The 25766-nt window shown below is 46.9% G+C and overlaps 1 protein-coding gene across 1 annotated transcript; it reads right to left on the reverse strand.

The window, feature by feature from the left end:
* LOC119978676 (acidic mammalian chitinase-like) lies at positions 1 to 23968 on the reverse strand. The gene is made up of 13 exons (XM_038820464.1): positions 23941 to 23968; positions 20435 to 20464; positions 20147 to 20348; positions 15425 to 15481; positions 14804 to 14954; positions 13971 to 14095; positions 11962 to 12088; positions 11662 to 11844; positions 9611 to 9727; positions 3916 to 4054; positions 1510 to 1605; positions 1266 to 1446; positions 1 to 173 (listed from the first exon to the last, which is right to left on the reverse strand). Exons 1-12 carry the CDS (start codon positions 23963 to 23965, stop codon positions 1277 to 1279), a joined length of 1422 nt encoding a protein of 473 aa, XP_038676392.1. The 5' UTR covers positions 23966 to 23968; the 3' UTR covers positions 1 to 173; positions 1266 to 1276.
* Between the last annotated feature and the right edge of the window lie 1798 nt (positions 23969 to 25766).

Here is a 25766-nt window from a genome sequence, read left to right on the forward strand (position 1 = left end):
TTTTCTGAATGAATCAATGATTTTATTTTCTGTTTAAACTACAATGTATATCTTCAGTTGAGACAAATTCGAGGTGGTCCATTAATGATCTTCACCCACAAAGTGGAGTCACTTCAGTAATTAAACTGAAACCAGTTACAGCTTCACTGTTGCCCAATGAAGATTGATGGCGGCTGGAAAAAGAAAGAGTATTTTAGTGTTCTCTTATTCAACAATGCAGCAGGGTAGCATGGTGGTTAGCATAAATGCTTCACAGCTCCAGGGTCCCAGGTTCGATTCCCGGCTGGGTCACTGTCTGTGTGGAGTCTGCACGTCCTCCCCCTGTGTGCGTGGGTTTCCTCCGGGTGCTCCGGTTTCCTCCCACAGTCCAAAGATGTGCGGGTTAGGTGGATTGGCCATGCTAAATTGCCCGTAGTGTCCTAATAAAAGTAAGGTTAAGGGGGGGTTGTTGGGTTACGGGTATAGGGTGGATACGTGGGTTTGAGTAGGGTGATCATGGCTCGGCACAACATTGAGGGCCGAAGGGCCTGTTCTGTGCTGTACTGTTCTATGTTCTAATGATGTTTCAATAACACATCAGCTGCATTAAAAAACAATTTCAATTTTGGGTTTATTTGTTAATTATAATTATTTTCCTGTTTCGTCGCCTTTCCCCTTCCCCAGTGACACATCGTCACCCAAAAGAACTGACCAGGGCCTCCTCTCTCCCCCCCCCCCCCCCCCCCTTCCCCCCCACACACACACACACACACACACACACAGAATTCCCCAATTCCACAACCAGTTTCTGGAACATATATGGAAAAGCAACTTGGGCTGAAATAAAACTCAACAACCTTGTTTAGTGAAAATGTCATTGCCAGTGTCTATGATGTCAGAGCATTGCTGTGGGGACTGCAATGGTTCAAGATGGCGGTTAATCAAGGGTAATTAGGGTTGGGCAATATGAGATGTTCCTGAGAACAACACCACATCCCATAAACAATATACATCACACCAAAGCAAGGGCACACCATCCATTTCAACCCCATTGACACTGGGAAAATGTGCCTACGTTTATTTCACACGTGAATTGTCAGGATTTGTTCAACTCTACACCCAGCAAGCTGGGTTTGATTAAAGTTTATCCGAATATTTTTATCTCTTGAAACATTACTTCAGGACTTGTAATAAAGTCTACATTGGTATTTTACACAATCTCAATATTACTGTTTTCCACAGAATACCTGTTTTGAATTGTTATTTAGGTTATTAAGCAAGCCTACCTTCTGCTTTCTCATTTGGCCCAGTTGCAACATTCACAGGAAGAATCAAAGACTAATCCAGAAGCACAACTTTCCACGTAGGTCCTTCCATTGGCACATTGATAAAACTTGCTCTTGTCTTTTGGATCAGCGTAAGCACCGTTAGCTTTGCCAGCGCAGAACCCGCTGCCACCACCGCCGCCTCCACCACCTCCACCACCACCTCCACCTCCACCTCCACCACTGCCTCCACCTCCACCGCTGCCTCCACCTCCACCGCTGCCTCCACCTCCGCCGCCACCACTAGGAGCCTGAGTCGGAGGGACAGCCGGCTTCAGTGTTGTTTTAGATGGAACACAAGCTGGAAGGAAATAATATTCACAAACTTATTTCTTGCTTCAAAATTATTAGCAACCGAAGATAAACTTTGTAAAGCCAAAGGCTGTTGCTGCATTGAAAATCTTCTGGTGAAACTCAATTCTTGAACATTCAGTTCAATAAGAGTTACTGAGGAATCCTTGTCAAATATCCAATTCTATCTGGAGTCTATGTGCTGGAGTGAAAATTTTGATTCAATTAAAGTTCTATTTTAAGTCAAAACAAATGTTTTGAGATATTATTAAATGTCATCTGATAAAAATGTTGATAAATTTGAATCACAAAATGTTATCCCTTTTATGTGACAAAATAATATCATCTATTTATTTAACTATTAATACACTGGATGCAACACCCAGTACCGATTCATGTCTTAGCCCGTTAATATTTGGATAAAGATGTGTTGCACAAATCATTAATTTATTTACATATATTAATTTATACTACCATCTGATGAATATTATAATTCTGTTGGCTGGACAGCTGGTTCGTGGAGTGACACCAACAACGCAGGTTCAATTCCCGTACCGGCTCATTAAGGCCCCACCTACTCATCCTTGCCCCTCACCTGAGGTGTGGTGAATCTCAGGTTAAATCACCACCAGTCAGCTCTCAAATGGGAGAGCAGCCTATAGTCCTCTGGGGCTGTGGCATTTACTTTCTTGTGTCCGAACATTATTTGAAAAGGCAACCTTTCCTAAGCAAAGGACACTGGCTCACAGCTGCTACTGTGCTGGATTTCTAAAGAACATCGTTGTTGTTTTTTAATGGAGACCTGGAGATTTCAGACTGAGGACACATAATTCAGCTCTGGGTGAAAAGATATTGGATTTTGAATAGTCAAAAGAGACTTTGTCTGAGCAAACAGCCGAATCCCATCTCTCTTTCTTCTGAAAAATCTCTCATCAAAGCTGAGCTGTTTGTGACTTGAAAAACCCAGCTGAAGAACTTATTGCTGCAAATTGAGAGTGCAAAAGGAGAATTCTGGATCAATACCACAGTCTCCTAGGAAAACACCAAGAACCAGCAGCTACTGGGGACAAGATCACTTCAGCTGCAAACAAGCATCATGTCACCCCATGATTTCTTTTCAGTGACTCTACTCATTACACTGCCAGGTTTTTCATATCTGATATTTAATAATAACAATAGTAATCTTTATTAGTGTCACAAGTAGGCTTACATTAACATTGCAATGAAGCTACTGTGAAAATCTGAATGGTTGTTAGGTGGGGGTTGCTGAATTCTGTGTTGTAAATTGGTCGGACTGGTTGAGAAATGATTGTTGAGATATTAAGAAGATCTGCTTAAAGACAGCCATCTGAAACAAAGACTCTTTTTCCTTTTGTTTATGATTTTCACCCCACTCCTCCTCTCTGTATTTGTTTGCCTTGTGTATTTGCATGGAGGGTGGAGTGCAAGTTAAAGGAGGGGGATTAGAAATGAGATAATGGTTAACCAGTTATATTTGCTGCATATTTCTTGCTCTAAATAAAAAGTAATTGTGTTTAGATTTACAAACCTAATTATTGAGAAGCTAAAGGCAAAGACTTTGGTTATTTTTCTCAGAATTATTGTTTAATTCACTTGTGTTGTGACTCTGGGCCTGTGTCGCTGGAACTGACCGCCCACTCGCCCGGGGTATTGCAACAATGTTTAAATATGATGTAAGGAATATTCTCACTCTTTAATCTTGGTCATTATCATTATGGGCAGTGCTGTTTATACAGTCCCACACATTAATTCTAATCATCCTAACACTGCAATATGTGTGGTGTTTATGCATTAGTGCGTATTTGTACATATTTGTTTATTTTAGACCTTTTATTAATCATTTCTGCATCTTTACCTGAGTGAGTTTTAGCAATAAAGCTGACCGTTCCCTTGGTAACCAAAGTAGCCTGGCTGGCTAACTATTTGCACCAAGTTATAAGCAGCTAAATATATATTAAATGGGCAAAATTACCTCACTTTAAATTCAAAATTATTGATAACCAACTGAGGAATGAGACAGAGAGAGGAATCAGCTCCACCCTGAAACTGAGTGGTAACAACACATAAACATGTTTCAGTGTTGTCCTGTGTGTCTCATTCTGTTTTAGGAATTTTATGCTTGTCGATGTTTAGCAATATTCTACCAATCAGATTTCTGAGCCTCTAACATGTTGAAATTGAAAAAGGTTCAGATAAAGCAAATCATTTCTCCGTTGTAGTAATTATTAGTTGCTGTCCATGCTGACTTTGTGACAGAAATGAATAATCAGCTCCAAGTGTAAAGAATCCCGATATTTACCTGTAGAAATTCCAAGTCCAGTGTGCAGCGCATTAATGAGCGGATACGGCCCTTGGTTGCAGAAAGAACCAGAGAAATCGTCCATAGCCAGGGTCCACACCATAGCTCCACCAAAGTTGTTCTTTTTCAGCCACTCTGCCTGAACAACATTGTTGAAAATTTTAACTCACAAATCCTTGTTTTACAAGAAATTCTATCCCAAATATAATTTATGCTCCCCGGGATCAGTGGTGGGATCCTTTTTTTTCCTCATTACTGACCTAGGTCTTGGTGCACGGACACAATCATGGCCAGCAAAGTAGCACAGTGGTTAGCACTGTTGCTTCACAGCACTAGGGTCCTGGGTTCAATTTCCGGCTTGGGTCACTGTGTTTGCAGAGTCTGCACATTCTCCCCGTGTCTGCGTGTGTTTCCTCCGGGTGCTCCGGTTTCCTCCCACAAGTCCTGAAAGATGTGGGGCGCTATTATCCCCCCTCATGCCCGACCCACGCCACGAATCGCCGTTTTTTACGGAGAGCAGCGATTCTCCGAGGCCGATGGGCCGAGCGGCCGGGCCTTCACGCCCGTTTCAACACGGCAGCAAACACACCTGCTTGCTGCCATCGTGAAACGGGTGGCAGATGCCCGTTTGGGGCATCTGGGGGCCCGATTGGCATGGCAGTACCACGGCCGTGCCAAGGGGGACATGGGCTCATGATCGATGCCCACCGATCGCGGGCCGTGCGTCCGTAACGGACGCATTCTTTTCCCTCCGCCGCCCCGCAAGATCAATCCGCCACATCTTGCAGGGCGGCTGAGGGAAAAGACGCCAACTGTGCATGCGCGGGTTGGCGTTGTCCAACCTGCACATGTGCGGCTGACGTCATCGGTCACGTCAGCCGGCGTGACGCTTGACGTGCGGCCTTGATGACCGTCGTCAAGGCCGCGCCGCCGTGACGTACGGGGCCGCGCTCCTAGCCCCACCCGGGGCGGAGAATCGGCCCCGGAAGTGGGCGTGAAGGCTGCCGTGGGTCACGGCCTGTCCCACGGCAGCCTTTACAATTCTCCGCATCTGCGGAGAATCTCGCCCGTGCTTCTTAGGTGAATTGGACATTCTGAATTCTCCCTTTGGCACCGTTTTTCTCACCAGAACTGACACTTTGTTATTTTTTGGTAAGTTTCCATCCTGTATTTCTAACAGTCCTTCTAAAATTCATTCAGTATTCACAACAAAACCAGGCGGAACATTCAAGTAACAGCTATTTTATGTTTTTTTTTAATGAATATAAAGATGTGAACCAAATGTGGACAGTCTGAACTCTCCCTCTGTGTACCTGAACAGGCTCCGGAGTGTGATGACTAGGGGATTTTCATAGTAACTTCATTGCAGATTTAATGTAAGCCGACTTGTGACAATAAAGATTATTATTATTTCAAAGTTTGCAGATTGTGTCCAACCTGAAAGCATTGTGAAGTGTGAGGAGGATAGTGCAGGACTTTGAAAGGCCATCGACAAGTTGGGGGACTGTGGGGGGGACAGGTGGCAGATGAGGATCAATGCAGAGAAATGTGAAGTCATTCATTTTCATAGGAAGAATTTGGAGAGACAATGGAAAATATAGGGCCCATCATCAATAGGGATGCGGCACGGTAGCATAGTGGTCAGCATTGTTGCTTCACAGAGCCAGAGTCCCAGGTTCCATTCCCGGTCACTGTCTGTGCGAAGTCTGCACGTTCCACCCGTGCCTGCGTGGGTTTCCTCCGGGTGCTCCGGTTTCCTCCCACAGTCCAAAGATGTTCAGGTTAGGTGGATTGGCCATGTTAAATTGCCCCCTAGTATCCAAACAGGTTAGACGGGGTTGCTGGGTTACGGGGATAGGGTGGAGGTGCGGGCTTAAGTAGACTCTTTCAAAGGGCCGGTGCAGACTCGATGGGCTGAATGGCCTCTTTCTGCACTGCAAATTCTAAGATTCTATGAGGATGAGAGGGACCGGAGTGCACATGTGCATAAATCATCAAATTCAGCAGGACAGGTTGAGAGAGTGGCCAATAATGGATAGAGTATCCTGTACTTTGTTCATAGTGGCATGGAGCAGAAGTACAAGGAGGTTATATTTAAAATGTATAAGCAGGTAGTTAGGCCTTAGCAGGTGTATTACTTTCAGTTCTGGACCCCACACTTCAGGAAGGATGTGCTGGGGCCTTGGAAAGGGTCCAGAGGATGTTCACAAGAATGATCCCTGGAATGAAGAACTTGTCGTATGAGGAACGGTTGAGAACTCTGGGTCTGTATTCGTTGCGGTTTAGAAGGATATGGGGAGACCCTATTGAAACTTACAGGATACTGCGAGGTCTGGATAGAGTGGACGTGGAGAGGATGTTTCCACTTGTAAGAAAAACTAGAAGCAAAGGACACCATCTCAGACTAAAATCCTTTAAAACTGAGATGAGGAGGAATTTCTTCAGCCAGAGGGTGGTGAATATGTGGAACTTTTTGCCACAGAAGGCTGTGGAGGCCAAATCACTGAGTGTCTTTAAGGCAGAGATAGATAGGTTCTTGATTAATAAGGGGATCAGGGGTTATGGGGAGAAGGCAGGAAAATGGTGATGAGAAAAATATCAGCCATGATTGAATGGCGAAGCAGACTTGATGGGTCGAATGGCGTAATTCTGCTCCGATGTCAGGAGTAGGCCATCTGGCCCCTCGAGCCTGCTCCGCCATTCAATGAGATCATGGCTGATCTTTTGTGGACTCAGCTCCACTTTCCGGCCCGAACACCATAACCCTTAATCCCTTTATTCTTCAAAAAACTATCTATCTCTACCTTAAAAACATGTAATGAAGGAGCCTCAATTGCTTCACTGGGCAAGGAATTCCATAGATTCACAACCCTTTGGGTGAAGAAGTTCCTCCTAAACTCTGTCCTAAATCTACTTCCCCTTATTTTGAGGCTATGTCCCCTAGTTCTGCTGTCACCCGCCAGTGGAAACAACCTGCCCGCATCTATCCTATCTATTCCCGTCATAATTTTAAATGTTTCTATAAGATCCCCCCTCATCCTTCTAAATTCCAACGAGTACAGTCCCAGTCTACTCAACCTCTCCTCATAATCCAACCCCTTCAGCTCTGGGATTAACCTCGTGAATCTCCTCTGCACACCCTCCAGCGCCAGTACGTCCTTTCTCAAGTAAGGAGACCAAAACTGAACACAATACTCCAGGTGTGGCCTCACTAACACCTTATACAATTGTAACATAACCTCCCTAGTCTTAAACTCCATCCCTCTATCAATGAAGGACAAAATTCCATTTGCCTTCTTAATCACCTGTTGCACCTGTAAACCAACTTTCTGTGACTTATGCACTAGCACACCCAGGTCTCTCTGCACAGCGGCATGCTTTAATATTTTATCATTTAAATAATAATCCCGTTTGCTGTTATTCCTACCAAAATGGATAACCTCACATTTGTCAACATTGTATTCCTTCTGCCAGACCCTAGCCCATTCACTTAACCTATCCAAATCCCTCTGCAGACTTCCAGTATCCTCTGCACTTTTCACTTTACCACTCATCTTAGTGTCATCTGCAAACTTGGACACATTGCCCTTGGTCCCCAACTCCAAATCATCTATGTCGTATTGTCTTACGGTCTAAGGACATGAAGGTATTAAAAGATGTGGAAAAGATTCATGAAAATAATTCCAGGGAAGAGGAATTTCAGTTGAGAAGATTATGAAGACAGGTTGGAGAAGTTGGGATTGTTTACCTTGAAGAAAGCAATGCTGAGAGGGGATTTTGTAGATTATCATAGTATTTACAGTGCAGAAGGAGGCCATTCGGCCCATCGTGTCTGCACCGGCTCCTTGAAAGAGCACCCTACCCAAGGTCAACACCTCCACCTTATCCCCATAACCCAGTAACCCCACCCAACACTAAGGGCAATTTTGGACACTAAAGGGCAATTTATCATGGCCAATCCACCCAACCTGCACATCTTTGGGCTGTGGGAGGAAACCGGAGCAACCGGAGGAAACCCACGCACACACGGGGAGTATGTGCAGACTCCGCACAGACAGTGACCCAAGCCGGAATCGAACCTGGGACCCGGGAGCTGTGAAGCAATTGTGCTATCTACAATGCTACCGTGCTGCCCTTGATAGAGGTATTCAAAATGATAAAGGGTGTGGATAGAGCATTCAGGAGAAGTTTCCCACTCCGGAAAGGATCAAGAGATGTTTAGTAATCAATAAGAGAAGAAAAGGTAATATGGATGAAAACTCTATCTCACGGCGAGTGATTAGGCTGTGCAATGCACTGCCTGAGAGTGAGGGAGGGAGATGGCACCAGGTGAATTGTAAATTCAGAGAGCCATCACAGACACAGTGGGTGAAATGATCGTCACAATTCTGTGATTCTGCAAATATTTCAGACAGCCGGGACTTTCTGCTCTCGTTTCCGGGGACGGGAACGGCAATGGCGGCAGAGAATGAAGCAGATGTCCCAAAACAGCTACTCCGCTAGCGGGATTTCCTCATTTGATTGTCTCTGCCCCCCCCCCTCCTCCTTCGACCAATGACACAGCAGGAATCCCGACTGTAAAAGTCGGGATCACCATTTACATCAATTTCAATCTCGTTATCAGAACTTTATGCCTGGCTGTCCCCCTATATTAAATTGTCCATTTACGCCAATGTGAATCATGGCAAGTGCCACATGATGTGTAGCTGAAAAGCAGACCCGGTGGGGCGTACAACCCCCAGTGGGGGGAGGGTCATGCCCGCGCAGTAGCCTAGCAATGCCTAGGCACACCTTCCTACTCTCTGGCCCTGCCTGCTGGTACTGCCCCGGCACTGCCAAAGGGGTTGATTCTGTGAGGGGAGGGGTTGTAAATTTGCGTAGGCTCAGTTGGAAACTGCCCACCAGAATGATGTTGTGGATGCTGCCCCTTCCAGGTTTGTGGCGGTGTTTGAAAATTAAGTGGGGAGACAGGGTACCACAATCGGCGGGCGGAAGGCGCCCTCCACTTTCCCACCCGAGGCAACACAGTCAAAAAAATTAGACAACCCCAGCCTACCTAACTGAATACTAAAAGTGACTTCTAAAATTGTGAAAATGCTCAAAGGCCTTCTGCTAGCTTTGCATGAAAACTATTTAATTTGACTTTGGACATTGACCACGAGGTGTGGAAATTTGAGTGAATATTGAAATGACTTTAAAATTGACTGCGAATAACACTGCTATTGCTGTGTCAGGAACTATGAGTGAGTATTTTCAGAAATTGTCTGTGTTTCTATCATCGACTGTATCTTGGCTACAAATCGGTGAGTCGACACAAATATAAACTTCTCCCAACCCTCTTGCATAAGAGACTCAATCAAAAATAGAAACAATGGTTAAAACGCATCAAACAAGGGGCGGGATGCTCCGCCCTTCAGCCCTATTTTCCGGCACGTTCCGCCGGCAGCGGGATTCTCCGTGCTGGCAGACGGTCAATGGGGTTTCCCATTGTGGGCGCCCCCACGCCGTCGGGAAATCCCCGGGCGTGAGTGCGCTGCCGGTGAAACGGAGGGTCTCGCAATGGTGTGTGTAATGGTGCAATGTTGCAGTTACTCAATTGATCGACATACCAACAAGATTCTAATGCTGATTGTGCCACTCTAGCTGTGTATCATAACAAATACTGCACAAAACCACCATCAAACATCAAAGTTACCTTGGCTGCAAAGCTTTTCACGTTGTCATATCCAACCCAGTCCTTGCCTTTATAAGCATATGGGACCACCTGTGGCGCATCCCATTTCGAAGTGCCGCCTTTCAAAAATGAGCAGATCTGTAAGAAGAGTGAGACATTATCCTCCAAATGATCAGTGGCCTCAAATGATCAGTGGCCTCAAATGATCAGTGGTTTGCAACGTTCCCAATCTACACTGAGAACGATTCTCACTTCACTTTTCTTTAATGATTTATTCAACTATCATTTTCCCTTAGACAGAAGGTTAATGGTTTCTTTTGCTGTTGAAACAATATTTTTTATTTCTAATTACAAACGTTAACGAATATTTTTCGCATGCACAGCCACGGACCAGCAATTCTCCAGGTGCTCTACACTGCCGCCCTGCTGGACCTCGGCAAAATGGGAAATCGGTGGCCGTTTTACGACATTTTTTCTGGTGTAGGGACATAGCTCCAGAATCAGAGAATCCAGCCCAAAGAATATGAAAGCACGAGCTGCTTCCTACTCAAGGACGATAATACATTGCATAAAGAACGGAGGTGGGAGGATAAAGGAGCGTGTGAAAGAACGAGTCTGAGAGTGGAGTGTTAGCTTAGAGTTTGGAGCTTCCGAGGTGACATCAGGATTCAGAGTGACACAGAACAAATGGTAAAGGCTGATTGGGTGAGTACGGTCGGATAAGTATTGACTACTTTTATCACTTACAGTTTGCAAGGGATATACTTGGTGGTCTATAGTTTGTAAGGGCTATACAAGACATTCTGGAGGGGGAGGGTGAACAGCCAGTGGTTGTGGTACACATTGGTACCAATGACATACGTAAAAAAAGACATGAGGTCCTAAAAGTATAATATAGGGTTAGGAAGTAAGGTTCAAAAGTAAGACCTCAAAGGTAGTGATCTCAGGATTACTACCAGTGCCACTCACTAGTCAGAGTAGAAGTAGCAGGATGTATCAGCTGAATATGTGACTGAAGAGATGGTGTCAGGGGGAAGGTTACAGTTTCCTGGTTTTGGGGGACTGGTTTTGGGGGAGGTGGGACTAGTAGAAACTGGATGGGTTCCGGCAGCTGGCCAATGGGGTTTCCCATTGTGGCTACCCCACGTCGACAGGAAACCCACAAGCTTAGGTGCGCTGCCGACGAAGCGGAGCGACCCATCGATGGAGAATCCCAATCATCAATTATCGGATTGCTTCACTCCAAGAAATTACTCAACAGAAAAATATGTTGAAGGTTCTAGAAGAAGAACGTTTTCAATATTCAACAGTGGGGAAACAGAAATTATTTATTTATTTTTCTGTAGTTGTATCTGTAGACCTTTGCCTAAATATAATTGTTTTTTTCTTCTTCGAAGAAAGGAAATCTGAAAATGTTGGCAAATAAGGGTCCCTTTGAGAGTAACCCAGGACACGTTTAAGAGTGAATTGAGACCAGATGATGCTCTTTGAAGCTTTGACATAAGAGCTGGGTTGTCCCCCAGTTGGGAATGGCTCTGGAGACAAGGGGAGGATCCAGAAACAAAGAGTGGAAATTAGGGAGGGGCGTACGGAACTGTAGTCCCACAATAAAATAGTTGTGAATCATCGGAATGTCTCTTGCTGCCTAGTTCAGTTTATAGATATCCACCTGTAAAATGGTATTGTATCTCAGTTCATCAGAGTGTAATGATGCATATTTCAGCTCCTTTGGTAGCTAAGCTGAGCAACGCCATGTGATGAGATGCTGACAGAGGCAGCAGGATCTTCATACACGGGGCAGGTAATCAAATGATGGCGTCTTGAGGAAGGATGGCAGAATTCGCAGCCTATTTTAACACTGGGCCATTGTGGAAAATGTCATCACTGCAACTACAGAGCACATACTTCTAAAATATGTTTCCCTGTTACTTAATCTGCCTGAGGAAGTTAATCTGATTGACATAATTTCTTACAGCAAACGTTTAGTTTCTTTGGAGAGTGGAATTCAATAGTTGCTTTGTGAGTATTTTCAAATATGTTATGGAATGAAGAAGCTGCCTCAGTATCAATACCTCGTAATAGGCCAGGATCCCGGCCTGTTTGGTGTACTTCCCAGCTGCTCCAGCACCGGCTGTATACGCTCCGACCCCAGTATTGGGTGAGGCCAGGATAAAGGTATGGCCATAAGCAGCAAAGCCAACGTTCAATTTCTCTCTGGGAGCCCCCTGTTTGTTCCATAATTTCATTACATAGTCCTGCAGAATGAAAAATGAGAGTGTGTGCTCAAAGGCCTTCGCAAGCCATCCGGCTGAAAACAGATCACACGTTGGAAATAATAAATATTATTGGGTTCTATTTTCAAGAAGACTTACCACATTAAAGTAAAGGTTGGTATAGTGATGATTGTTTGGGAGAGGATAGAGAGGGCTATTCTCTCCAGTGGCAATGTCCCAGGGTCCAAAGAAATCGTAGGTCATCACATTGAAAAAGTCCAAAATTCTGTATAAGAAAAGAACTGAGTTAGACTGATACCCTGTTCCCCAAAATAAATGGTAATTATCTGACACATTGAGCACGCCAGGGTGGCACAGGCATTGCTGCTTCACAGCACCAGGGACCCAGGTTCGATTCCAGCTTCGGGTCACTGCCTGTGTGGAGTTTGCACGTTCTCCCCGTGTCTGCGTGGGTTTTCTCCGGGTGCTCCGGTTTCCTCCCACAAGTCCCAAGATATGCAGGTTAGGTGGATTGGCCATGATAAATTGCCCTTTGTGTACAAAGGTTAGATGGAGTTGCAGGGATGGGGAAGGGGAGTGGGCCTGGGTCGGATGCTCTGTCGGAGGGTCAGTGTAGATTCAATGGGCAGAATGGCCCCCTTCTGCACTGTGTGGATTCTATAAATTGAAATCCTACTCACAGTCACTGCTGCATTGAGTTAAATGAGAATAGGAGCCAGAACACTGAGAAAACTCCCTTTGGATAATGCCATGGGGTCTTTGACGTCTAATTAAGAGATAAGACAGGACTTCAGTTTGACATCACACATCTGAAAGGCGACAGTCCAGCACTCCCTGAGCATGGCATGATCATTGAAGAGGGTGAACCTTAATGTGTGGGATCATTCTTATAAACCTTAGAAATATTGTCCTTTTTCAAAAGAGTAAGATATTCTTTGTTTCCAGAATGGCATTTATCACTTAATCAAAGCTGGTGAAAAGAATCTCATTACATCTGGTGATACTCTAATTGCTCTTTCTGGGGATTTGGTGCGAGTTTGTTGGTTGCTGCATTTACAGACACTGCAGCCGTGTCTACATTGCTCCGACATACTGAAGCAGTGAAACATGGTGCATCGTTCAAATTCTTTCTTCTATTATTCTCCTTCTGCTTTTCATACTTTACTGTTCATTGAAGAAAAGACACATGTGTCCATCTTTCTGAACATTATCCAAGTTGTGAACACAGAATAACTGGGACACTCCCAGCCAATAACCAAACTATCAAACCCAAGACACTGCAAGAAGCTAAACTCACATTCGAGTAGATAAATTCAACCTCTCTCTCTCATCATCTCCCTTGAACCCTGTCTCTCCCTCCCAGCACGGGAGCACAAGTGGATAGCACTGTCGCTTCACAGCGCCTGGGTCCAGGTGCGATTCCCTGTTGGGTCACTGTCTGTGCGGAGTCTGCACGTTCTCCCCGTGTCTACGTGGGTTTCCTCCGGGAGCTCCGGTTTACTCCCACAGTCCGAAGACGTGCAGGTTAGGTGGATTGGCCATGATAAATTGCCTTTAGTGACCAAAACGATTAGGAGGGATTATTGGGTCACGGGGATAGGGTGGAAGTGAGGGCTTAAGTGGGTCGGTGCAGACTTGATGGACCGAATGGCCTCCTTCTGCACTGTATGTTCTATGTTCTTTAACCCTGCTGGCTCTGTCCCGCTCTCCTCTCTCCCTGCAATCACCTTCCTCTCTGTCACTTTGGGTTTTTTATACGATTCACAATCTCTCTGGCAAAGTACAATTCTACAGGCTCTGCACAACAAACTAATCATTACTGATGTCTACCTTTGACACTGAACACTGAGAGGCAGTTAGCTGAGTGGAGATTGGAAGCAGAGCCCAATTCTATCCTCTCATGATGACACGATGCTTGCACTTTATGTTGGAGGTTACAGGACAGAATGGAAATACCAAGAACAATCTTAGCAGCTCTGACATTGCCTCAGCAGAATTCAGCCAACTCAACGCCAACTGGAGATTGAATGGAGGGCTTTGCAGGTCTGGATGGCTCAGCTGCTAACTAGTTAAACTAGCTGAACTAGCAAGGGAATACAAAACAATTCCCTGCATTGGGAGTCCTGTGCAACTGACATGGTACTTACTTTCCAAGTTGAGCAACCTCGTATCGCATATTAATGTAACCGGGTGCGGCAGAAACTGCAGCTGAGATCAGCAGGCGGGATTGTCCAGAGCTTTTCGCCTCAGCTTCAAAGGCAGCCAGCATTTCCTAGAAAATTCATAAACTTTCTCTTATTGACACATCCTCACCAAATGGAGAGTTTGAAACACAGACCAAAGAATTGTTCAGTTTCATATAATGTATCCATGGCCAAGTGTCACACAATATTGTATCTAATCTAAGGGTAAAGTCAGAGATAGGACCAGGTTTAAACGGAGCCCAGATTGATAGCTCTTACTGCACAGTCGCCAGCACAGTGATTAATGAGGATTCTATCCAATTACTTTCATTGTGTAAATTCACATGTTTCACATTTAAATATTCTAATTTCATGTATCACAAATACTGTGAAACTGTCCTTTAAAACTGTCTCTCTAAGTTGGTTCGGTTTCACATCAGCCATGATCTCATTAAATGGTGATACAGGCTAAGATCTCAAAGTCCCATCACTGTTCCCATGTTCAATGACCCATCACTGTTCCCATGTTCAATGACCCATCACTGTTCCCATGTTCAATGACCCATCACTGTTCCCATGTTCAATGACCCATCACTGTTCCCATGTTCAATGACCCATCACTGTTCCCATGTTCAATGACCGATCACTGTTCCCATGTTCAATGCCCATCACTGTTCCTATGTTCCGTGTGTCCTTGGCGAAGACATTGATCAAAATCTTGAATTTACAAATAGGATCGAAAGATGCTTTCATTTATCCAAGAGATTAAGCATCCTGTTAAATCTATTTTCTCCTACCTTTGCCAACACGGTGAAGTATTTTCTGCCTACTGTCCCAGGATATTCCCAGTCAATATCCAAACCATCAAACCCGTAACCGCGCAGGAAGCTAATCACAGACGTTATGAAAATTTGGCGAGTCTTTGATGTGGAAGCCATAGCGGAGAATCTAAAGGAGACGAGAATGTTAAACAAAGTCAGAACTGGAGTATTTTAAATTCCGCATTTACCACCTGAAACTTTAAAATCTTTGAATCTTTTATCATTTCAGAATGTACAAGGAAACCAATTATAATTTACCAAAATATCATTAGGATATTTCTTGTTGCTGCTCTCGACAATCAGTTGAATCAATCTTCACTGGGTCAATTAACACAATTTAAGCCTTTGTAAAAATGATGCAATCTTTCCTGTTCGATTTCTGCTGGCAAATTTTGTGTTAATTATATTTTGCACACAGCTGAACCTAGTCACAGTATGCTCATTGATAGACAGTCTACATGTGAATCAAAAACTACAGAATAATCATTTCCAAATCTATCTCTTTGACCCGAGATAAGGTGACATTATGAACAATAGGAAAAGAAGCAAAGTTTTCCCAACACTATTATAAAATATAATAAAATATTGTCATCTTACTTCTGACCTCCAAATTTCGAGCCTCCAATGGACAGGAGTGTCTTAAGGTTTCCATTTCTGTTGTCAGAGTAAAGAAATTGTTCTTTCAGAGTAAGAAAAATAATTAAATGCATTTATTAACAGAACACCATCTGCTGAAAATCACCATTGTCCCATAGCTGATTCTCCATCCTGCGATGCCCAAAGTGTTTACCGTTGGGATGGAGAATCGGTCGCCGTTCCCAGCGCGATGCTCCAACACTCCCTCCCTCCCACACACAGACACTGGGGTTCACGACCACGGCTCATTGCAATGCACTTACCTCTCTTTGATGTGGTCAATGTTTCTAAACATTGGGGTTTCACCACTTGGAGTGACTGACCGGTGAAGGGAGATGAATGAATCAAGGCTGCAGCTGTTGTCTGGAAGTTGTCAATCACAGGCCACTATGATAATGTTATGAATGACTTGCAGCTAATGGATGTGCAGGGTTGTAACACAGGTCCCAGCTTTTCTCCTTCGAGGAATGCTCACATGGAGACTCCAGATACGTTTTACAGCTGTAATTATCTTCACAGCCCCTGTCTGGATTGCTCTCTAGCTTCCAGACATGGGTCCCTTTTCTGGGGGGGATGCCTGTTGTGAGGGGGAGTCTGGAGGGAGAGGGGCTCCTTCTGGTCAGAGGATCCATATGGGGACTCACTTTGGTTAGGGGGGTCCTTGTGGGAGGGCCCCTTTAATCAGGAGGTCCCTGTGGGGGGGGGGGTTCCCTTTAGTTAAGGGTCCCTTGGAGGTTGTCCAATACATGGGTCCCTGGAGGGGGTTCACCCTATTACAGGGGTGCCTGGGAGGATCGGCAATCCAGAGATGGGTGGCTACTCTGTGGTGTGGGGAGGGTGGCTGATTTGCTGTGCGGGGGCGGGGGGGGGGGGGGGGGGGGGGGTGGCGGGGAAGAGGAGGCATGGCCAGCCACAAGATTTCGCCAAAGAGCCGCACGCTCAACATTGCGGCCCAAGAGCGGGATTCCCCTGGCAATCCCTCATATTCCACATCATGCATAAATTTGCATGGCAAGGGATACGGAATTGCTTCCCGCTTTGCACTCCCAGGAGGATTGTAAAACATTTGCAATTCCCTTCCGGTGGGAGAACAATAATCTCCCAAATGGATCTTTTCACTGCTTTCTCCTTCTGGTGATGAATTTTAATTGAACAGAAATACCTCTGTGCAGAGCATGGTGTGACACTGGGGAGTGGAGGTAGGTCCAAGCGGAAATGTCCCACACACCATCTCTTTATCACAGCATTGTACAGCACTGAAGGAGGCCATTCTGCCCATCGTGTCGACACCGGCTCTCCAAACGAGCATCATGACTTAGTGCCGTTCCCCTGTCTTTTCCTCCTTCCCCTGCACATTATTTACATTCTCCTGAATGTCTCGATTGAACTTGCCTCCGCCACACTTCCAGACCGTGAATTCCAAGCCAGAACAGTCACTGTGTGAAAACATTGGGCGCAATTCTCCGCACTCACGACGGTGCGGAGAATAGCGGGGTTCGTAAATTTTTACGGCCACGCTAGTCTGACGCCCTCCCGCTATTCTCCCCCCCCCCCACGCCCGACTCCCGACACGAATCGCTGCCGCCGTTTTTTTTACGGCCAGCAGCGATTCTCAGGTCGGGGAGGGGGAGGCTGGCGTCAAACCCGCCCGGATTTGACGCCAGCCTTACGATTTCTCCCTGTCTGGGAGAATCGCGCCCATTATTTTTCAAATCACATTTTCTTCTTTTGCAAATCACTTCAAATCTGTGCCCTTGATCCTTCTATGGGTGGGAACAATTTCTCTAAATCAACTCTGTCCAGTGTCCTCAGGATTTTAAATATGGGATGTGGATGTTACTGGAAAGGTCAGCATTTATTGGTAATCCCTAATTGCGCTTGAGAAGCTGGCAGTGGGGCAGTTTTGTGGGGCAGTGGGCAGTGCCTTTGGGCCAAAAGTATCCAGATTCAAACCTCACTCCAGGATTTGATGAGCAAGGTAATCACGCAGTCAATCAGGTGTGGCTGGGGTGGACCTCCTTGTCCTACCCATGGTGCAGGGCACAGCATATAGTTTGCACTGTAAGCAGAAACAGGAAGTTGAAGCTCAGAGTGATCCACTTTCTGGAAATGCAGCGGTCTCTCGGGTGCAGTAGCTGTACAGGTGTCGTTAGGAAGGGAATTTCAAACAGTATAGGAACAATGATAAAGTTTCAAAACAGGATGTTCTGTGGCTTAGAGAGGAACTTGCAAATAATAATAATCTTTATTGTCACAAGTTGACTTACATTAACACTGCAATGAAGTTACTGTGAAAAGCCCCTAGTCGCCACATTGCGGCTCCTGTTCGGGTACACAGAGGGAGAATTCAGAATATCCAAATTACCTAAGAGAACGTCTTTTGGGACTTGTGGGAGGAAACCGGAGCACCCGGAGGAAACCCATGCACATACAGGGAGAACGTGCAGACTCCGCACAGACAGTGACCCAAGCGGGAATCGAACCTGGAAACCTGGAGCTGGGAAGCACTAATGCGAACCATTGTGCTACAGTGCTGCCCAAATGATGATGTTCCCAGGCATCTGCCGCTCTTGACCTTCTTAGTGACAGAGGGCACGGGTTTGGAAGACGCAATACATGCAGTCTTTGTTGTTTGCTGTAGTGTGTCTTGTACACAGTGCCCACTGCTGCCCATCTGTGCCGGTGTGAGGGAGATAACACAGACGTTGGTGGATTGGGTGCAGATCAAGCAGACATCGTTGTACTGGGTTGTGTCGAGTCTTTTCAATGTTGTGCGTTCAAGCTGCACTCTTCCAGGTGAATGGAGAGTATTCCATAACACTCCTGAATAGTGCCTTATAGATGATAGGCAGGATTTGGGAAGTCAAGAAGTGAGTCACATATCTCAGAATCCCTAGTCTCTGACTGCTCTAGTAGCCTGCTTATACGGCTGCTCCAATTCAGTCTGTGGTCAATGATATCGCATGGCGATAATGGGGAAAGGGTGTGTGCGGAGATGGAAACAGGGTTGTAATGCCATTGAATGTCTTTACTTTTGCCAGGGTTCCTTGATGCAACAGTAGGCCAAACGTTGCAGTAATTACAAATGCTGTCACTCTCACCTCTTCAAATCTCGCCGGCAACGTGCAAATTGCAGCTTTGAGTAAAGATCAGGAGCAGAGTCGGTGACAAATCATCTGGTTTTCCTCTGAGACAGGAAAGTGCAAATGACAAGGGAGGAGTTTAAAAACAGGGTGGGGGGGGGGGGGGGGGGAACTCACTGACTATTTGGCTGGGGGGGGGGTCACTATTGGGCTTCAATAATGGGGAGTGGTGTCAATGTTGTGAAAATATTGAACACCCACTGATTGCTGCTTGTTGGTATCTCTCTCACTCTGAGTTGTTGCACAGAGTGGAAATTCCAGCTCCCTCACAGCCCAGTGTTTCTGCACACGCACTGGTTTCTGCACACGCACTGGTTTCTGCACACGCACTGGTTTCTGCACACGCACTGGTTGCTGCACACACACTGGTTTCTGCACACACACTGGTTTCTGTACACGCACTGGTTTCTGCACACGCACTGGTTTCTGCACACACACTGGTTTCTGTACATGCACTGGTTTCTGCACACGCACTGGTTTCTGCACACACACTGGTTTCTGTACACGCATTGGTTTCTGTACACGCACTGGTTTCTGCACACACTGGTTTCTGTACACGCACTGGTTTCTGTACACGCATTGGTTTCTGCACACACACTGGTTTCTGTACACGCACTGGTTTCTGTACACGCACTGGTTTCTGTACATGCACTGGTTTCTGCACACACACTGGTTTCTGTACATGCACTGGTTTCTGCACACACACTGGTTTCTGTACACGCACTGGTTTCTGTACACGCACTGGTTTCTGCACACACATTGGTTTCTGTACACGCACTGGTTTCTGTACACGCACTGGTTTCTGTACACGCACTGGTTACTGCACACGCACTGGTTTCTGCACACACACTGGTTTCTGTACACGCACTGGTTTCTGCACACGCACTGGTTTCTGTACACGCACTGGTTTCTGTACACGCACTGGTTTCTGTACACACACTGGTTTATGCACACGCAGTGGATTCTGCACACGCACTGGTTTCTGTACACGCACTGGTTTCTGTACACGCACTGGTTTCTGCACACGCACTGGTTTCTGTACACACACTGGTTTCTGTACACGCACTGGTTTCTGCACACACACTGGTTTCTGCACACGCACTGGTTTCTGTACACGGCACCTCGCATGACACACACATGACAGCCTGTGCACCAGCGTTCTCTGAGATTCAGATGCAAATGCAACATTTACTGCATGTCGCAGTTTAATCTAGCTGCACACTAAGTAGAATAATTCAATTTGATTTACCTCAAGAGGCTTTACTATGGTGAATGAATATAAAGTGTATTTCTTTTGTTTATACGGTGACATCATGATTGTGTCAGGCATTGACAGACCCACTGGGCAGCGACTCATCTCTGCCAATGGGACACAAATCAGCAACACCCAATTTCACCCAGAAAGCACCTCCCTGACTGGGTCAGTCATCTTATATTTATATATTCAGTTATCTTATAATTTGGCATAACGATCCAACGTCGAACAGAATATAAAATTGACCACAAATTCTACTAAGCAATATTTATTGAATAATCCTACTTGTTTTTAAGGCTGTTGAATGAGTGGTAGAGAGTCACATCGTTCACTTCCGTGGTGGTGATTTGATTGTCCTTCATCCCAGCAAAAGAGTAGATCAGATGTGTGCACAAGCAGGGATCCACATTCTCGGGCATGTATTTCCCCTGTCCTGGTCTGTACTGAGCCCAGTTTGTAAAGTAACAAACCAGTCTGTAGGCAGAGCCTGAGAGTGAGGGAAAGGGAAAATCAGGACTGAGCTTCTACTCATTACACATCATTAAAAATAGCTTAAAAAGCACAAAGACTCACCCAGCTCCAGGCACGCCAACAAGACCACCGCTGGAATAAAGAATATAGGGTACGTGTTAAAATTCACAGCAAAATGTGCTGAAAGGTTTTAGAAAGTGGGCGACACATTGGCACAGTGGTTAGCACTGCTGCCTCACAGTACCATGGACCGGGATTCAATTTTGAGTTTGGGTGTCCGTGCGGAGTTTGCACGTTCTCCCTGTGTCTGCATGGGTTTCCTCCGGGTGCTCCGTGTCTCACCCTGCACATCCTTTTGGATTGTGGGTGAGACCCACACAGCCAAGGGGAGAATGTGCAACCTCCACACGGACTGTGACCCGGGGCCGGGATCGAACCCAGGTCCTCAGCGCTGTGAGGCAGCAGTGCTAACCATTGTGCCACCGTGCTGCCCCAGAAAGCAGCTATATTAAACTCTACAGAAGAATGGATTTTCAAAAACATCTGAGAATATTAAAATGCTGCTAAGATTTCCATTAACGTGAAATGTAAATATTGTAATTGACATGAATCGTGACACCCCAAACTGGAACAAGCAAAGTCTGAGGGTGAAAGAAAAGTCACAACACCGTTATCCATGTTGAAATAGTTGATGCTATTCGATTATTCGTGGCTGTGCCTGGGCGTCTGTGGCAGAGGTGGTGAGCGCCGTGAGCAACACCATCCAGACCAGCCAGCAGTGCCGCAAGAAACTGTACAAACTCACCCTCACCCCTACACCACCCTCACCCCTACACCACCCTCACCCCTACACCACCCTCACCCCTACACCACCCTTACCCCACACAACCCACACTCCCACACCACCCTCACACCACCCTCACCCTCACACCACCCTCACCCCTACACCACCCTTACCCCACACAACCCACACTCCCACACCACCCTCACACCACCCTCACCCTCACACCACCCTCACACCACCCTCACCCCTACACCACCCTCACCCCTACACCACCCTTACCCCACACAACCCACACTCCCACACCACCCTCACACCACCCTCACCCCTACACCACCCTTACCCCACACAACCCTCACCCTCACACCACCCTCACCCCTACACCACCCTTACCCCACACAACCCTCACTCCCACACCACCCTCACCCCTACACCACCCTTACCCCACACAACCCACACTCCCACACCACCCTCACACCACCCTCACCCCTACACCACCCTTACCCCACACAACCCACACTCCCACACCACCCTCACACCACCCTCAGCCTCACACCACCACCACCACCCTCACCCTCACACCACCCTCACCCCTACACCACCCTTACCCCACACAACCCACACTCCCACACCACCCTCACACCACCCTCAGCCTCACACCACCACCACCCCAGCTCCCCCCATCTCCAACACCACGCCCCCCCCCCCCCCCCCTCTCCAAAACATCCCCCGGACCTGGAGTGGGAGGGTGACACCGATTTCCCGTCACAGTGTCTCCAACACCCTCCAGCATCCCAGAGACACTCAACTAAGTTGGGCACATTGTGAAGCGGCTCCTGGGACACTCTCTGGTGCTCACCACACAGCTGCTCTGGTACAGCAGGTGGCAGTAGGAACTTCCAAGGGGGCGGACGGTTGGAAGGCAAGCCCACCCCAGGGAATAGCTGCTGTCCAGGCGGGTTTCGGGCTTCTGCAATGGTCAGTACCATTGATTGTGGAGATGCAGTCACAGAGCCAGGGACCACATGAGGTGTTTTCAGTGAGCATCCAGTGCAGTTGGTGGAGTCCAACCACGTGCAGGAGCAGGAGGTGGTGATAACCATGCGTGCCACCCAGGTACACCGGTGGCGTCCACGGTGGGGGCATTGGGAGTGAAGGTTTTGGCTATAGATCAGCATGTCCAAGGCCTGGGCATTATGTGCAGGTGGTGTCTGAGGCCCAGGATAGGGGGCGGGATTCTCCCAGCCCCGTGGCGGGCCGGAGGCTCCCCGCAACCGCGTCACGCCGCCCCTACGCCGGCACGCGGTTCTCCGCAGGGAGCGTGGAATCGGTGCAATTGGTGCGGGCATGTTTAGCGCGGCGCCGTTCGCAGGCCGCTCTACTCAGCCAGGCTGCTGATTCTCCAGCCCGGATGGGCCGAGCGGCCGCTCTAAAAAGGCAGAGTCCCGCCGGGGCTGTCCACACCTGGTCACAGGCGGCAGGAACTCTGCGCGCAGGGTCGGGGGTGGCCTATTGTGGGGGAGGGGGTCTCGGACCGTGGGGGGGGGGGCTCCGATGGGGCCTGGCCCGCGATCGGGGCCCACCGATCGGCTGGCCGGCTTCTCGCTTCCCGGGCCTATTTTCTTACCTGTCGGCCCGTGAACTCCCGCGCCATATTGTGTCGCGGCCGGCACATTGAGGGAGGCCACCATGCATGCGCGATTCCCGCGGCGCACAGTTCATGTCGGGATGGGAGGCTGGAGCGGCGTGAACCGCTCCAGCACCGTGCTGGCCCCCTGTAGGGGCCAGAATCGGTACTCCCAGCGGCCCGTTCACACCGTCGTGAAACGTGACGGTGTTTCCGACGGCGTGGACACTCTGCCGCCGACTGTGAGATCCCGCCCAGGTTTTCCCTCTCCAGGCAGCCATGTGCCAGAGTCACCTGGATATTGCAGCATCGCCCCTCAGCATGGCCCAGTCACAGCAGTACATGGCTGAGAGAGGCGTCGGCATTGCCCAGGCACTAGCCGACTTGGTGCAGACACAGAGGGAGGTAGCCAGTCCCAGAGGGAGATGGCGCCATCACTGCTGATGTGGCATAGACCCAGAAGGTAGTGGCACAGTCGCATTGCGAACTCAAAGGCATTAAAACCCAGTGGACAACCGTCCACGCTTCATTCACAGCTGGGTGACGATCAAGGGGGATTGTGTGACCCCCTGTATCCTTAAATTGGGCGCACACACAGCTTTATACTGACTGGGATTTACTGCCCCATTTACAGCCAGTCTTTTCTGCTGTGTTTTCCTTCAGGACCCCTTTCCTGCACCAATCCGGTAACCCAGACTAAACCTCAAATTTGAAGGGAAATTGAATTTCCAGCAGTCAGCTCTGAGGCGGCCTGATTAGTTACAAAGGAAGCAGACAGGCTGTCACACATCACTGCTGTTTTCAGCAAAGGTATTTACTTTAATGATTGCTTTCCACTGAATACAGCTGATATCTCCCCACTCAGTTCTATCTGCCTGGCCTCCTGGTCTGTTTGTGCCTTTTACCCCCTTTCAAACTTTCCCCCTGGATTCAGGAGATGGGTCATTTGTCTCCATTAATTGCCTCTTGTGGGATACGTCTAGAAAACCCATCTCCTTACTGATGGCTTTTTAATTTTCAAGGTACAGCAATGTGGATGTTCTGATGTTTTAGGAGCTGCCGTTTAAATCACTTTTCAAATGCTGTTTTGTTTTTTTAAAATATGCACTGGGTTCACCCCTCAATCAATAAAATCATTTTCGACATAAAGCATGGTTTTCTAACAATATCAAAGGTAATGAAATGGTGAAACAGGCTTACCTGTTGCAAGCAGAAACTTTGCCATCTTGCAGCTGGTGTGCTGTGAGCGTGAAGTCTCTCTTTTATACTCTGAGTTTATCATTAGTGGTAAATAACTCCAGACATCCTTAACTTAATCACTGGATTGGGATCAGTCACAATGGAAAAATAACCATTCTTATCTTATCTTCATAATATTATTCACACCTTCTCGTAAGTAACAAATTATCGACTCTGCAATGTCATCCAGATGGCTGACCTTCATTATAACCCGAAACATGGTCTTGTATTAAACACGGGCCGAGAAATTGGTGGGGAGGATTGAGGGGTCAAGTTCTTTAAATGTGGGATCAGGGAGAGCGGGAATGTTCGATGCATCAAGTCCAGGTAGAAAGGAGCTTCCAGCCGGTTGGCGTCATAGAATCATAGAATTTACAGTGCAGAAGGAGGCCATTCGGCCCATCGAGTCTGCACCGGCTCTTGGAAAGAGCACCCTACCCAAGGTCAACAACTTCACCCTATCCCCATAAGCCAGTAACCCCACCCAACACTAAGGGCAATTTTGGACTCTAAGGGCAATTTAGCACGGCCAATCCACCTAACCTGCACACCTTTGGACTGGGAGGAAACCGGAGCACCCGGAGGAAATGTTTCAACGCATTGTAAAAGCACTTGGGTCCTGACGGATTTCATCCTATGGTCTTAACTGAAGTGGCTGGTGAGATAGTTGACGTATTGGTTTTAATTTTCTGCAACTCTCTGGATTTGGGGAAGGTCCTATTGGATTTGAAAATCATAAATATAACTCCGTTATTCAAAAACAGAGGGATATAGAAAGCAAGACACTGCAGGCCAGATTGCTTAACATCCGTCAGAGGGAAGATGTTAGCAGCTATTTTAAATAAGTTGTAACAGGGCACTTGGGTAAGTTGAAGGTAATCAGGTCGTCAAGATGATTTTGTGAAAGGGAAATAATGTTTGACCAACTTCTTGGAGTTCTTTGTGGAAGAAACGTGCTGAGGATTAAGGAGAACCAATAGATGCATCGGTGGAGGTACTGTGCTTACAATTCCAGGAAGCATTTGGTCAAGTACCACATCAAAGGATATTGCGGAAAATAAAAGCTCATGTGTTGGCGTAACATATTGGCATGGATAATAGGTTGGCTGGAAAACAAGAAGCAGAGAGTAGGCATAAATGAGTCTTCTTCAAGCTGGCAAATGTAGCGAGTGGTGTGCCATAGGGATCAGCGCTCGGACCTCAGATGTTTCCAATTTATATAAATGACCTGGATGATGGGATGATGGGATGGTTGCCAAACGTGCTGATGACACAAAGGTAGGTAGGAAAGTAAGTTGTGAAGAGGACATAAGGTGGATACAAAATGATATAACTAGGTTACGCGAGTGCAAAGATCTGGCAAATAGAGTGTAGGGGGGCAATGCCCATATCAGGGCAGACTTCAGCCAGTTCCTTGGTGCCGTCTTCATCTTTTGAAGATGGAAAATCCAACCTCATATATGTCGGCCACCTTGAAGGGCAATAGCAACAAAATGCTTGTTTTACTCAGTACTAGATACTCTTGGGAGATGCTACTCCAGAATTTGACACCCCCATGGGCTTTTGGTGTGTTTTTAATGTGGTATTACAGGTCAGCTACAGCAATGTAGTCTTTTAATTTGGGGTCAGCTGTAAGTTAATAACCGACTCTGGGGTGTCAACCTCAAAATAAATTTTTCACCTACCACTTCTCTTTCAAAACCTGAAACTTCTCTCATTTGCCAGTACTTCCGTGCATATAACACACATGGGCTTTGCATTGACAAAACCATACCTCAAGAAATCAT

The sequence above is a fragment of the Scyliorhinus canicula genome, chromosome 15, assembly GCF_902713615.1.
Source record: "Scyliorhinus canicula chromosome 15, sScyCan1.1, whole genome shotgun sequence".
Taxonomy (NCBI): domain Eukaryota; kingdom Metazoa; phylum Chordata; class Chondrichthyes; order Carcharhiniformes; family Scyliorhinidae; genus Scyliorhinus; species Scyliorhinus canicula.

Excerpts from the sequence above, each read along its gene's own strand:
- LOC119978676 (XM_038820464.1), bottom strand. The coding sequence starts at position 23,965 with ATGGCAAAGTTTCTGCTTGCAACAG. Across the intron at positions 20,465-23,940 it reads AAAGTTTCTGCTTGCAACAG|CGGTGGTCTTGTTGGCGTGC; the intron begins GTAAGCCTGTTT and ends TCTTTATTCCAG. Across the intron at positions 4,055-9,610 it reads TGAAAAGCTTTGCAGCCAAG|GCAGAGTGGCTGAAAAAGAA; the intron begins GTAACTTTGATG and ends AATGTTGTTCAG.